Source organism: Petaurus breviceps, unplaced genomic scaffold, assembly GCF_028583685.1.
Source record: "Petaurus breviceps papuanus isolate PSGF00001 unplaced genomic scaffold, PetGlider_PUasm1.0 90919, whole genome shotgun sequence".
NCBI classification, from domain to species: domain Eukaryota; kingdom Metazoa; phylum Chordata; class Mammalia; order Diprotodontia; family Petauridae; genus Petaurus; species Petaurus breviceps.
The window spans coordinates 30,381,517-30,397,351 of NW_027187378.1; the positions used below are offsets into that span (position 1 = coordinate 30,381,517).

Here is a 15,835-nt window from a genome sequence, read left to right on the forward strand (position 1 = left end):
CCTTCCCAATGAAATAAGCAAGTATTTACAAGCAGTTCAAAGAGTTGTAAGATAACCCTTAAAATTTACACAATGACTAAATTAACAATGCACACTGAGCAACACTGAAAAATGTCAAAATTCACATAGATGCAGTGATCCTCTGTGACTTCGGATGTCACAGATGGTGAACAACACTTCCTACTGTTTAGCACAGAAATGATCCAACATGAGACATACATTTTGTGACATGGCCAGTGTATTAATTTATTTTGCTTAACTATTAGTTAAATTAGCTTAATCATTGGGAAGGGGAAGTGATGTTAAGAAATAAAAAGGAGCACCAATAAAATTTTTCAAGGAAAAAAAGATCTAACCAACACACACACACACAGAAAAAGAAAGTGCTAAGCCTTTTTTTTTTAAAAGAAGGAGCTTGTCCTACAAACATTTATTAAAAACATCTGAAAACAATGTGTATGTGTGTGTGTGTGTGAGAGAGAGAGAGAGAGAGAGAGAGAGAGGAACGGTGAGCTGAAAAACCCCTCCTGAAAATACAAAGATGAATGAAGTGCAGGGTTTTAATGATTTTAACATTTTAAAAAATATTACTTTAATGATATGAGATACTTTCCAGAAAAGATTCATTTTCAACTCCTAATCTGAAAATCTGTCAAGTAACAATAGTAATAACCAATATTTACATAGCACTTTAAGGTTTATGAAGAGCTTTATAGATATTATCTTATTTGATTTTTGTAACAACCCTGCAAGGCAGGAGCTGTTATTAGTTCCATGTACAGAAACTGTGACCTACCTAGAGTCACACAGCTAATAAGTATCTGAGGCAGAATTCAAACTTAAGTCTTCCTGGATCTAAGCCCAGTACTAAGAACACTATACCACCTGGCTGCCTCAGTATCAAATTCCATTTGCTGTAAGTCATTATTAGCCAGGAGATTTAATTATGTCCATGTAGTAAACTGTAAAAGTGACAAGTTCTATTTTTACCCAGAAAGCCTATCACTTCTATCCAGTTCTAGAGGAGAGGTTCTTAACCTGTGGGTTATGAACTTGTTTGAAAAAAAAATTTAATTATATTTCAAAATAATTGTTTTCCTTCATAATCCTACCTAAGGAGAAGTGACAGATAGGATGTGAGAGTGAGGAAGGCAATGTGGCACAAAAGAGTGCTCGACTTCTCTCCCAGCTAAATATTTGAATTCAATAAAAGCAGCAGGGCCCAAGGCAAAATGACTACCAGAAGACTTAATGTCAACAGACTAGAGCACTTCTCTGAGCAGGAAGAGTTTGCTGCTAATTTGGAGGGAATGTTGCAACAGTGGAGCAGAAAAGTAGTGGGCAGCTCAGAGAGTTGGTGTACAGCACTGCATTTGCTCACACTCATAAATATCAAAACTAGTTTGATGAAAATGATGGGGAAATTCAGAAGCTATTAAATGAAAAATTTGAGAACTCCACAAGGTTCACCGGAGTATAGTTCATCCATCTCTAAGAAGGCAGCATTTAATTCCATCAAAAGTAAAGTACAAGAGAAGCTTAAAAGAGATGCAGAATTCTTGGATCAGTTAAGAAGGCAGATGAAACACTAAATAGGGTAGGGGGAAGGGGATGAGAGGGGGGATGATGGAAGGGAGCACAGGCTGGGGGGGAGGGAAGTTGGAAGCACCCACTTATGAAAAGGGACAGGAACAAAGTAGAGAATAGAACAAGTGGGAGGTAGGATAGGAGGGAGGGAAATACAGTCAGTCTTTTACAATATATCTACTATGTTATTGTTTTGCATTAGCCACACATGTACAACCTATACTGAACTGTTTATCTTCCCAGTAAGGGTGGGTGACAAGGGAGGAAGGGAATGAATCTGGAATTCAAAGTTTTAAAATAAAATGTTTAAATATTTATACTATTATTAATACTATTTTACATGTAATTGGGAAATAAGATATACAGGCACTGGGGCATAGAGATCCACTGGAAAAGTCGAAAGGGGTATGGAAGAAAATATGGGAGAGAGCAGATTGGAGGAGGGGATATCCTGTGGGACTGCTATTTTGGGGCGGTGGGTAGGGGAAAAACAGGGAGAAAATCTGTAACTCAAAATCTTGCAGAAATGAATGATGTAAATCAGAAGTTAATAAAGCATTTGAAAAAAAAAAAAGGCAGATGAAATCCAGTTTTATGCTGATAGTAATCCAAAGCACTTTTATGATGCCCTGAAGGTTATTTGTCGACCAAAGGCATATGGTCTATTGCAACTACTCAGTGCTGATGGAGTCACATTGATTAGTGAAAAGGACATGAAGATGGGCTGAACATTTCCATAGTGTTCTCAATAGACTGTGATCAATCAATGCTGAAGCCGTTGACCGTTTATCTCAGGTTGAAGCAAATAAATCCCTCTCTAGACAAATTTCCAACTGAAGAGGAGGTTTTGAATGCCATTAGGCTCCTCTCCTGGGACAAAGCACCTGGTGCTGATTTTATTTCAGCTGAGATTTGCAAGGTGGGAGGATCCATTGCTCATACAAAAACTGACTGAAATTTTCTGGGTTATATGGCAAGGGAGTTATATTCCAGGAGTTCAAGGATGCCTCCAATATCCATCTCTATAAGGTTAAAGAAACAGATTGTCCTGTAACAATCACAGAGGGGTCTCTCTCCTAGTCACTGCTGGCAAGATTCTTGCAAGGGTCCTCCTTAATAGGCTGATCCTTCACCTGAAAGGTGGTCATCTACCTGAGAGCTAATATGGCTTCAGAAAGGGCGGAGGAACAGTCAATAAATATGTTTGCTGCCTGACAACTCCAGAAGAAATGCCAGGAGCAGAACAGAGATCTGTATACAATGTCTGTAGATCTGAAAAAGGCTTTGATGCTGTCAGTCTTCAGGGCTTATGGAAAATTATGTCAAAATCTGGTTGCCTGGAGTTCATCAACATTGTATGTCAATTTCACAACAGCATGCTTGTCCATGTTCTGGATAATGGACAATGCTCTCATGCTTTCCCAGTCACCAACGACATAAAATAAGGCTGTGGGCTTGCTCCCATGCTTTTTAGCATGATGTTTTCAGTCATATTTTCAAATGCCTTCGATGAGGATAAACACGGCATAAAGGTCAGCTACTGCTGATGGTAAATTCTTCAACTTGAAAAGGTTACAAGCCTACAAGACTAAAGTGGAGGGAGTACTGGTACATGATTTTCTGTTTGCAGATGACTGTGCACTCAATGCAGCCTCTGAAGCTGAGATGTAACAAGGGGTGCACTGATTCTTTGCTTCCTGTGCTAATTTTGGCCAAACAATTAACATCAAGAAAACACAGGCACTCCACCAGCCAGCACCACACCATCTATATGTGGAACCATCAGTTACCGCAAATAGAGAAGTTTTGAATATTGTAGGTAAGTTCACTTACCTTGGCAGTATATTTTCCAGGGATGTACATACTGATAATGAGGTTGACACATGCTCTGCCAGAGCTATCTCAGCATTTGGCAGGCTCCAAAGGAAAGTGTGAGAGACAAGAGGTATTAGATTGACTACCAAACTGAAGGTGTAAGAATCATCATGCTGACCTCACTGTTACGTATGCCTGTGAAACCTGGACAGCATACCGGCACCAAGTGAGGAAACTGAATCACTTCCATTTGAACTGTCTTAGGAAGATTCTGAAGATCACTTGGCAGGATAAGGTATCAGGCACTGAGGTCCTTTCTTGAACTAAACTGCCAGGCATTCAAACTCTACTGCAGAGAGCACAACTCTGATGGGCTTTATTAAAGGACTATTTTATGGTGAACTCACACTGGGCAAGCACTCACATGGAGGTCAGAAGAAGTGATACAAGGATACTCTCAAGGTCCCTTTAAAGAACTCTGGAATTGCTCGTGTGACATGGGAGACACTGGCACAGGACCACCCAGCACAGTGTGCAAATAAAGCATTGTGCTCTATGAGCAAAGCAGAATTGAAGTAGCTCAAAAGAAACACCAGATGCCCAGTTAGAAAATTCTCCCCAAATGTTCACATATTTGTGCCTGACAACCTGTGGTAGAGCATTCTGAGCTCTGGCCTGATCAGCCAATTGAACACCCTGTAACTTGACTCTACCATAGTGATGTCATTTTGATCCTCTTCAAGAACAAAGGACAATAACCAATGTATTTTACTTTATGCATTTAAAAACATTCTGAGAAGAGGATCTATAGGCTTCAACAGACTGCCAAAGGGATCCCAGACTTCGAAGAAAGGTTAAGAATCCCTACCTAGAAATTATGTGTCTAGAGAGCTTCTGGCTCAGAGCCCCAATAAACTATTCAGCTTTATCAAATGGCAGCTGGTAAGCATGAGACAGGTTCCTGCCAGCAGTTGTCTATGAAAGTATGAAAGGCATGAATGAATTTCTTTGTAAATTTTATTTATTCTGTGAGACTGATAAATTATACATTTATCACACCCTACAAGGCAGTTATCGGTGTCAACAAATGTGTAACTGCTATAAAAGTGCTTTGTGGTGTTGATTCATTTGGCAGTAGGAGTGGTAGGTAGGTTTGAACTTTGGCATGAAGGACAGGAAAGAAATCTTTTACTAGATAGTGATCTCCACCATCATTCCACATCCTATATAATGGGATTGACAGCAAACCACTGTCATCTGAGATGAGTACTTGTTAACAGGTGAAGCTAACACAGGCTATGCATAAGACTATAGGCAGCTTGCATAGAATTTAGGTGGAAATATAGTTTTAATCCAGTCTGAGCCTCGAAAAGGTTAAAAAAAACAAGTCTTTAGCAGGTCTTCTAGGCTAGAATATACTAAAAGGAATTAAGAGAATGAAGACAGAATTCAAAGGTTAGAAAAATTCTCTGCTCAAAAAGAACATTATTTATGGCTCTTTATATTTCCCTAACATCTTTCTTCAAAGAATCTCGTAGTAGTGTGAGACAGTGATAAGAGCACAGGACTTTGAATTAGAGGAACTAGGTTCAAATTTCATGGCTCTTACCTCTTTGACACTGGGCAAATTGCTTTACCTTTTGGGGTAAAATAAGGAGGTTGGAATAGATGATCTCCAAGTCCCTTGGCTTATAAAATAGTAGTTTTCTATGAATTTACTGTATCCCTGGGAAGAAAATAATTTCTCCCTAATTTACAAAGGGGAAAAACTGAAGCATTAAATAATGAAGAAGCTTGCTTAAGGTCATAATGGAGGTAAGTATATACATACCACAACTTTCAATGATTAAAGATCTTTCTTTAAAGCAAGAATTGTCTTGTTACCTCATGATAATAAAGTGCTAGAGACTACAGGATTCTAACCTTCATTGCTCTAAAGTCTTTCTTCATTTTTTCTGGGATCCCAGTCATGAAGGACAGCTCTGGAAGCAGTAAGATCTCTCCTTTTAAAAGCTGAGGGAAGAAAAGAGGAAAAGGGAGGAAATAATGAAGAGGAAGAGACATGGTGGGAAATCATATAGTTCCCAATTGCTCTTTGGTGACTACTGACTATGTGCCTAGATGTGCATATGTCATGGCTTTCAGGCACATCCTTCGGTTTGCCATACTCAGCAATATAAGGTTCTGAAAAAGGAAGCAGTTAAATCTCAGTAATTTTACTTTGCTCCTTAATACATCAGAAACTTTCTTAGCTTAAGCTGTTATTTTAAAAAGCATGTAGTTACCAGTAGACTGTATAATACTGATGTTATCAGGAGAAAAGGTAAAACTAGGAAAAGAGATTTATGTCCCTTCTGAGTCCCAAGACACAGCTACAGCCATGTCATGCCGAATAGTGTGGCCAGCCAGCACATGTGTGGGCGCTACATAGCTCATCTCCTCCATTCCTACTTTTTTCTGCCTTCAGTGTTTGTATCTGATGACATGTGAAGCCAATCGCTTGGGTGGGGGGGAGAGGGGGGAAGGGTGTATGTAGAAGGTTAAGACTGCTTTCTCCCAAGAAAGGAGATCCTACAATTTTTCTAATTAAGCTGGTCTGATATTTTAATATTCATGCTCAGGAAATTTTTCCTTTTATTTAATTTAGATCCCTCATGATGCCTTTTAGTGCCTCTTTATGGATAGGATTCATGAGAAAGTGTTGAGGAACAGCTCTGATTACATTACTCTTCACATGTATACAGCATTTTACAATACCCAGAACATATTCCTCACAACCTCATGAGGGAGGCAGTCATTGCAGAGCTTAAGGGACTCGTCATAAGAAAAACACTGGACAGAATTTTGCAACTACAATGTAATAATAAATCCATGGTTCTTGAAAGTTACCAAACTGTTCTAGGGATGGCTGATAGTAGCCAAGAACTCAACAGAGAAGGGCAGACATCACAGCCCCACTCACCCTCCCTTGGTTATTCTGCCTCTCACTGGGCCTGTGGATCAGAAGTGGCTGGTCCTCCTCCTTGACTGTGATTCCATAGTTTTTGCTAGAAAAAGGCAGAGGCAGAAGAAATGTTTAGAAAAATGTTCATGTTCCTAAAATGACAAATTCTGCTGAGCTTCTTAAGCAGTTCTGTGGCACAATATTTGCATAACAGTCCTTGTCAGGATTCCATAGGCAAGAGATAATTATTTATCAATAGTGTCTAAAACAAAGATCAATTTGCTATGTAAATTAAGTGCTGATAAAGTAAGGTTAATAGTCTAGCAAGAGTTATCTACTGCCACCAGGTTAAAGGCTTTGTTAACCAGATAGGACTAAATACGAACAAATCATTAACTCAGTTACTTTAATGATCTCTTCATACAACCTCCTTACCCAACCAGCTATCCCAAAATAACAATGATAATGATAGTGACCATTAATATATATGGCAAGGTTTGTGAAGTGCTTTACAAATAATTCTCATTTTATCCTCACAACCACCACAGGAGAGAGGTACTATTATTATCCCCATTTTACAGATGAGGAAACTGAGGCAGACAGCTAATAAGTAACTTGCCCAGGATCACACAGCTAGTAGGTATCTGAGGCTGGATTTGAAGTCAGGTCTTCCTGACTCCAGGCCCAGGTTCTATACACTAACAGGAGAAACTACCAGTGAGTAGGGAGATCTAAGTTTAAAAGATAGCACATTCATGCCAAATATCCTGAGTTATTCCTTAGCTTATTATTTAAGAAAAAATCATGCTCAACAATGAAATTCAAGTTCCTTCATTCTCCTCCTTCTCTGGGTCCACACTCAGTCTTTCCTACCTGTAGTATTCCAGGAATGTAATCTCCTTCCCATCAGACATTATGAAGCTATCTTTTGGAGTTTTATTCCAGTCAATATCATCAATACGATAGGTACGATTGTTGTATCGGGTTATAACAATGTTGCCAACCAGCAGCTTGGTACATTCATCCTGGAAGTTTTCACTGCTCTGCTGATATATGGCATGCCTTCAGGGAAAATCAATCAAAGGGTTTTGATTACATGGAAAGGACAGAGCAATGAAACAGGAATCAGAGCAGGTGATCTCTCCCTTCCTCCACCCACCCCCCTTCTCCCCCTCTCTTTTTCTCTCTCAGCAAGGCCAATTACTTATAGCTTCAAGTTTCTCATCTATCAAATGGAAATGATAATCACTTCTCTCTGAATTAACTTACTAAATTACTGAATTAACCAAACTGAAAACCACCAACATAATATATAAAATGGTATAAAAACACTTTGTTAAAGGCTACATACAGTGTAGAAAAGACATTGGACTTGTGTTTGGCTCCTGACAGCAGAGCCAATACACATGAGAAGAAGTCACAAAGAGGCAAATTTTAGTACTATGTCTACAAAATTTTCCTAGTAATTGGAGGTACCTGAAGGTAGAATGAATGGGATGCCACAAAAAGTACTGAATCCTCCCCCATCGGAAGTCTTCGAGCAGAGGCTGGACAAGCCCTTTTTGGATATGTGGCAGTATGGATTCCTTTTCAGCTGTAGGATAGGCTAGACGGTCATGGAGAACCTTTCCAACTCCAAAATTCTGTGATTTTCTGATCTGCTGTACATCTTATTCCACTAAAATTAGAACTAATAAACCCTTGCCTTGGCCTGCCCATAATTTTCATGAAGGGCAAAGAGGTAGATTTTTTCAAGTTATTCAGGTTTACTGTTGATTCCCACCAAAATTACAGAAGAGATTATTAAATAAATGGTTTATGTATGGCAGGAAGCCATAATCACTAGAAACTAATACAGATTTCCTATGAACAAATTATTCTAAATTTCATTCCAGTTAGCAGACTGGTAGTTCAGGAAAATACTATATTATTTCTAGATTTCAGTAAGGTCTTTGATAGCCTCATGTACAAAATGGAGAAACATACATATTTTAAATCTACATATGTACACATATACACACATGCACGCACACATATACATATTCCACTCCACTAACAACCATCATTCTAATTGAGAGCTTCATCACCTCTCACCCAAACTATTATATTAGTCTTATAATTAAATTTATGCTTTCTTCCCTTTCCAATCCAGCTTCCACATAGTGATTAAAAATAGCTTTCCTATTTCAGTGACTTTCTTCTGCCTCTAGGATAAAATAGCAATTTCCTGACCTGAAATTAGAGGCTTTAATCATCTGGCCTCCAGCCTCCAGTCTCCCCTTTCAGACTTATTTCACAAGATTCCTATGTATGCATTCCATTAAACTGGAATCAGTCATTATTTCCTGTACTTGACACTTCATCTCCTGTCTACCCGTGTGCTCACAGAAGCTATCTCCCATACTTCTCACTTTTAGCATCCTTACTTATCTTTCTCCAAGGTTCAGGTATCACCCTTCCCCACCCCACCCCCCAAGCCATTCTAGTTGTTAATGCTTTCTCCCTCTTCAAATCACTTTGTATTTCCTTTTCTAAATGTGTTACATCTTCCACTGAAATGGAACATCCTTCAGGGCAGGAATTCTTTCATTTTCATCTCTGTATCCAGCACAAAGCCTGCACTTAATAAATGTCTGTTGAAATGAATTTAAGTATGGATGAGAAGAAAGAGACTGAAAGATTGTCAGGAAAAAGGCAAGAGGATTCAGGAAGGGTTATCAGAAAGTAGTCACAAATGGCTCCAACAGTGTAATTTAGAATTACATTAATTAATATAGAACCCTATACCTAATACTACTGAGGAAAACTGGCTTAAAAGCACTATTATAAAGAAGTTTTTGTCTATTTCAAAATTTAATGGAGCACATGTTCTGGGCCTCTCTCCTAGCCAGGCCACTACATTTGCCTCTAAGGGTTCTAGAATGGTTGGCGTATTTCTCTTCTCCTAATAGTCTATGCCAACTATTTTCTCTCTCCACTATTAGGGGCCAGTAACTAGCACCCCAATTCAATTTAACCATTTGACAATGAATGACTTACAAAAGGATATTTACTTCAAAGATATACCAAGAACAAGTACAGGCATCCCCCCCCCTTTCCCCAATACCTCCAAGGGCACATTCGCCTATAACACATGGGGAAGTAGGTTCAAATCTCAGCTCAGTTCCAATACAGCACTGATCCCTCCATATTCAAATCCAAAGGCAGCAAGTGATGTTGGACAGGTCCTCAGATAAGCTTCCACTGGGAGGAGGACCAAAAGATTAGGGGAGGAGGGACCTGAAGACCATTCCTTGCTCCCTGGCACATCAGTACTGAGCTGGCTGCAGTATGAGGTCTGACTCTGGGATTTCCGTGGCTCACTTGTCTGACCTTTCAAAACTACTCCCTTCACCAATATCCTGAGTGAAGGAGTCTCTGAGATCCCTTAGAAGGGGACAAGGCAAAGTGCCAGCAGATGAAGCTGACAGGGCTTTCTGAATGTCTTCACAGCCAATCAAAGAACTTCTCTTCCACCACATGAAATGGAACCAGTTAGAATTATCTCTATATGCTCTATAGTCTCTCCAAGGTACTTCCCTTACATTTATTTCATCACAAGTCTTTCAGAAGACTACATTAGCCAAAAAAGCTTTAAACTCCCATCATATTAATTCATTTTAAAAATTAAAGTCTTCTTAATAAAAATGTTTTCTGTATTTTTTAAAAAAATCTGTATTAACCCCCCCCCCATAATGACAAAAAGTCAAATCCATCACTTGGTTTTAATTTTTGAAATGAATTTTTCCTCTTCCATATGGAGGAGACAGGTAGAAATATCTATTATAACTGATTGATTCATGAGTGCCAACCTCTGGATCACTTATTGTAGAAAAATATTTAAGAATTTTCCAGAATCAAGAAATACAAATGATTGGGGGCGGCCAGGTAGCACAGTGAGTAAGAGCACCGGCTCCAGTGTTGAGAAGACCTGGAGATCGAATCCCGGGCTCAGACACTTAGCACCCACCCAGAAACACCTGGCCGTGTAACCTTGAGCAAGTTACTTAACCCTGATTGCTTAAAAAAAAAAAAAAAAGAAATACAAATGATACTTTACCAACAGAAAAGTCCACAGAACTCTAAAAATAAGAAGCTAAGAACTACTCACTCAGATTCATCATCACCAAACTTTAAAATAACTTCAAAGATAAAAGAATTTTTCAAGCCACCAATTTCTCCTGAATCAGGATCTCCCCAGATTTGCCTGCCATAGCACCAGGGTTGTTAAAGGGGACAGATGAAGTTCAAATTCAGAGACTATATTCATGACTATAGGTCATGTCCCCCACACATGGTTCCACTGAGAATATATGCTTTGCTAGAACCAAACAAACAAGATATAGAACACAGAACTATACTGTTCTACAAACAAAAATTTCCAGAAAGGAGGTGAATCTAAGCCTATAGGTAGACAAGAAAACAACTCCATATCATGTGCCCCCACCTTTCCCAGGGATCTAGACTGTTGCTCCAGAATTATAATATAAGCTTGGGGTTGTAGCCAGTTCCACACCTCCTCACCTCATCCTTCCCCTCCCCCCACTCCCACCAAATGGGGAAATAATTTGAGATTTCTAGGAGTCTAGCAAACATCTCATCTAGAAGAAAGGAATAAGCACTTACATAGTGCCTACCCCAGGAGGCAGGTGCTAGTATTATCACTCCCATTTTACAGTTGAGGAAACTGAGGCAAACAGAGGTTTAGTGACTTTCCCAGGGTCACACATTTAGTAAGTGTCTGAGACTGGATTTGAACTTGGGTCTTCAACGATTCCAGGCCCAGTGCTCTATCCACTGAGCCACCTACCTATATAATTTATAATTAAAATGGAAATTAAATTAAGGAGAAAAAAAGTAGAACATAAAGAGGGTGGAAGGCAGTGGCAATGGCAAGGCAAACAAACCGCTGAAGAAGGTTAGCTGCCCCTAGAGCTCAGCCATCCTGCTGAGGCATTTCAGCAGCTGGAGGACAGAGCAGCAGGTAAGTCATCACAAACCAGTCTGACACTGAGTGCAGCAAAGAAGTCTAAGCTCTGATATTTATTGCCTCTTCTGATAAAGAAACCTCTGCAGCTCAGCCTGAGCTGCAGTTTCCTCTAACCCCTGGATTCTGTTGATCCACATGTGGACCCTGCATCTGTACCAGGTTCTAGACTAACCTGGTGACAAACTTGTGCTTTTTCATAAGAAAATTCTAGCTCCTAACTTTGTAGGATTTAGTACCACAAACTCTCCCAAATCAGGAAAGTTTCTATGATAACGGTGAGCATATATATAGTGCTTTAAAGTTTGCAAAGCACTTTGGATATTACTTCACTTGTAATGTGAAGCCCATTTTATGACAGCCCATTTTATTATTCCCATTTTGCAGATGAGGAAACCGAGGCTGAGGAAGATTAAGTGATTTGCCTAGGATCACAAAGTTAGTAAGGAGATAAGGGCAGAATTTGAACTCAGGTCTTCCTGACTCTGAATCTAGCGATGTCTATATTATACCACCTAGCTAGCTCTATATCATAAAATTTACTCATGCCTATTTGCCACAGCTCACACTCATGACAGGATATGGCTCCTACCCTTGGGGCAGGAGGGGAAAGAGGAGAGGAGGAATGAAAAATAGCAGCATAAATTTAAAAACCCTGTTTAGTGCCCTGTAGGAGTCATTTCTCTCCAGGCTGAACTCTTGACTCTCTCAGGAATCTCTTTAGCCTGGAGAGCCCAGCATATCCTGGTACTTCTCCCTGCCCCTTCTGACTGGCTAGTTTCTCCCATCACCTTCATTTTAAGAGGAGATTCAGGCCAGCCATATTGTCCGTCTTCTCCGGGCTGCACCCCTACCATGCTGCCTTCATCTCCTACCCCCCATTCTCAACTGCCTTTTATGTGTTATCTTCTGCCTTTATGGTGCTCCCTGGAGGAAGGGACTGTCTTTCTGCCAGTTTGCATTTCTAGTGCTTAGCACATGGTAAGTACTTAATAAATGCTTGCTGACTTGACCTGACCTTGTGTTTGTTGTAAGTATTAAAAAATGTAATGGGTTGACATGGGGAGACTAGAGAAATTTCTATCCAGAGTCCAAACTGTTCTTCATCATCACCAGCCTCCTCCTCGATTTTGCCTTTGCTCTTCACATTCACAGGACCACAGTTTGGTGGTCCTTAACTTCACTCATGTTACTGAAACTTCCCCTATCAGTGATGTCAGTTTACTTTCCTAGGGTCTGTGGGACCTTATCTACTGGAGGGAAGGATGAAGGCCTAGCACTCACTTGAAAGTGGGATGTAACTAATGCATTATCACCTGCATCTTTACATATATTTAATAAACCCATTCTATGTTAACACATAAATATGTCAGTTGCTTTTAGCAACAGGGGCACAAGCCATGGAGGAGTTTATTGAGAAGTCTTCAAGACTGAACCCAGAAGTAATGAAGAGTGAAAAAACGAGAGGTAAAAGATAAACATATGTGACCATAATAATGTAAACAAAGTCAGTATGAAAAGGTAAATAACTTATCACATACAATGGTTCACTGTTACTATCACAATGACAAAGTCGAAGAATACGTCTCTCCTTTCTGTGAATAGTAATTAAATATTTTAGGGAATATGCTCTTTAAAGGGGTTTGTTGATAAATATCTGTTATATCAAAACAAAACATACATTAAAAAACAATAAAACGGCAATTGGATATGTTACATTTTGAGGGGCTTGTGTGGGAATTTTTATTCTATTGCTATTGTTTTGAATCTAAGTTCCCTGTATTAGCAGTGAGCTGATCAGTATGGACTAAACACATCCTCTGGTTGAGAGATGGGCAGTGATAGGTTTGGCAGGAAGAGCAGCATAAATAATAACAACTTACACAAACATGGTGCTTTCTAATCAAAACTATAACCAGGACTGGGTAACTTGGATTTTGCCTACAGAAAACAAACATCTATACATATTCCTTCAGCAGAAACAAGTGAGCTTTACCATTTATTAACATAGTTAGTGCTTAATTCCCCCTACTTTGTCTTACATATTTCTTTTACTGCTTCCACATCATGAATTCCAAAGTTTATCTGATTTCTTGCTTAGCTACTAATCAATTTACTATTCTTAAGAGTTTTCTCACAATAATTCTATAAGGATAAAATAATTACAGGGTTTAGACCTGTGATTTCACTGGTATAAGGAATTCTCTGCCAATGCAGGTCAACTAACACCTATAATCTGAAGAGAGTTGCCTGGCAAACTCTGAGGTTATCTGACTTGTCTGGGGGTCTCAAAGACAGTATGTGTCAGCAGTGGGGCTTGAATCTAGGAATTCCTGGTTCTGAGGCTGGCTCTCTATCCACTCATACCTTGCCTCCTGAAAGTAAGTGATATCCCTACATGATGAAGAAATTAAAGATCATAAAGGTCAGGTGACCTACCCCCAAGCTGGTCAATGGAAAAACCAGGGCTTCTGACTCCCAAGTCCTGTACTCTTTACACTATAGAAATAGGAATGAACATGGCAGTGTACCCAGAATTGAGCTGATTAGGGATTCTGTTGGTGAGTTAAAGGAGGGAGATGCTCCTCTTCTATAACCAGAGGGATGGGAAAGTTTTCCCTAACCTGGAGATAAATCCATCACCTACCACTATCAGTCTACACAGATGTAGCTGGCTGGCATTGGGTTAGGAGCTGAGGACTCTAAAACAATCCCTGCCCTCAAGAAGGTTATCTTCCATTGGAGAAAAAGACATATATATATATATATATATATATATACATATACATATGAGGTATATACACATATGTAAATATATACATATGTAAAGTAATGTAAGGTAATGGGATAGAAAATGGCCCTTGAGCTGAGTTTCATAGGAAACTAGGGATTGTAAGAGTCAGGAGCGGAAAGAGTACATTCCTAGCATAGAGAGAAGCCAATACATGAAGATGGGAGAAGGTCTAGATAAGGAGGTCAATCTGGATGTACCTCAGAGTTCACGAAAGGGAGTAAGGATAAGTGAGTATGGGTCAGGCTGAAGAGGTCTGAATGACCGCGGAGAAGGTAGTATTTGAACTTAGAGGTGAGAGTTTACTTTGTAAATTCTCAAGTTTACTTAGCAGAGGAATGACACAGCCAGATCTGTAGTTACTGAAAATCACGTCAGTTATGTGTGAACAGTTACGTGTAAAATGAAATGGAGAGAGGAGAGATTTGAGGCCAGGAGACTATTAAGAGGCCACTGCAATAGTCCAAGTATAAAAGTGAATATTCGGTCACACAAAACAGGGTGGTGGCTATGTGAGCAATAAAAAGGGCAATGATTTAGAGAATCTTGTGACAGAAATGGCAACAGAATGGCAAGGACAACACTGAAGTGGTGAACCTGGGAGACTGGAAGGATGGTGGTCCCCTCAAAAGAAGTAAAGAGAGTTCACAAGAGGGGTGTATCTTTGAGAAAAGATAAGTTCTGTTTTGCACACATTGTGTTTGAGATGTCTATAGTAGATCTAGTTCACAATGTCTAATAGGCACTTAGTGACACAACTCTGCAGCTCAGGAGAGAGACTGGAGCTGGGTATGGCAGATCTTTGAGTCACTTGCATAGAGATAATTACACCCATGGAGTTTGGCGAGGTCATAAATAAAAAAGAAGTAAATGGTGTATACACTGTTAGGGCTTATGATATGGATGGTGCAGAGAAACCTGGGTGATTACTGGAAAGCCTCAGGGTACTTGTCTTTGACACTTGAAAATGCAACAACCCAATGTTGTGGTGCTTGGAATGTTCCCAGTCACTAGACAGCCACTTAGATGGCACCAGTAGCCCAGAGGTCATCTATGTGAAGTTAAGGTTTTAGCCCTGTGCTTAGAGGGCTGGATAGCTTCCTAGAGAGCAATGTCTAATGGCACAGAGGCTGCGGAGAAGACAAACCACAGCAGGCTAACCCAAGTGATTGGGGGACTTTAGTAAAATGTAAACCAATTCCTGAGGTCAGGAGTTGTCTCACTTTTAATTTGTATCCATAGGCCTAGCACAGTGCCTGGCCCATTGGTAGGTTCTTAATAAATGCTCGTTGATAAGTGACTCTATATGATGTTATTTTTTTTTTTGACCTCCGCCTCCCTCAGTAATCCCTCCCTATGCAACCCCCTCTCTTTACCTACCCTTTCCCCTTACTACTATTTCCCTCCCTTCTAACCACCCCACTCCTTTTCCCCCCTTACTCCTCCTACTGCCTTTAGGGCACAATAGATTTTTATACTTAATGGAGTATGTTATTCCCTCCTTGAACCCAAACTGATGAGAGTAGATTTCATACAGTGCTTCTCTCCCTCCCTCATTTCCATCTATTATAATGAGTTTTTGTGTCTTTTCACATTAGAACCCTAAACTTAACTGATTATGTTGATCCCTTCTTGGACCAGAACAAATGAGAATAAAGTTCATATGTTATTC

General features: G+C 39.7%; 1 protein-coding gene across 1 annotated transcript in view; it reads right to left on the minus strand.

Annotated features, from left to right (window-relative positions):
• Nucleotides 1-15,835, minus strand: part of PIWIL2 (piwi like RNA-mediated gene silencing 2) — a 79,621-nt gene that overhangs the window by 29,893 nt on the left and 33,893 nt on the right. Inside the window, 3 exon segments of the mRNA XM_069075975.1 lie at nucleotides 5,326-5,415; nucleotides 6,365-6,449; nucleotides 7,220-7,408. Coding sequence (XP_068932076.1) covers nucleotides 5,326-5,415; nucleotides 6,365-6,449; nucleotides 7,220-7,408 — 364 coding nt within the window.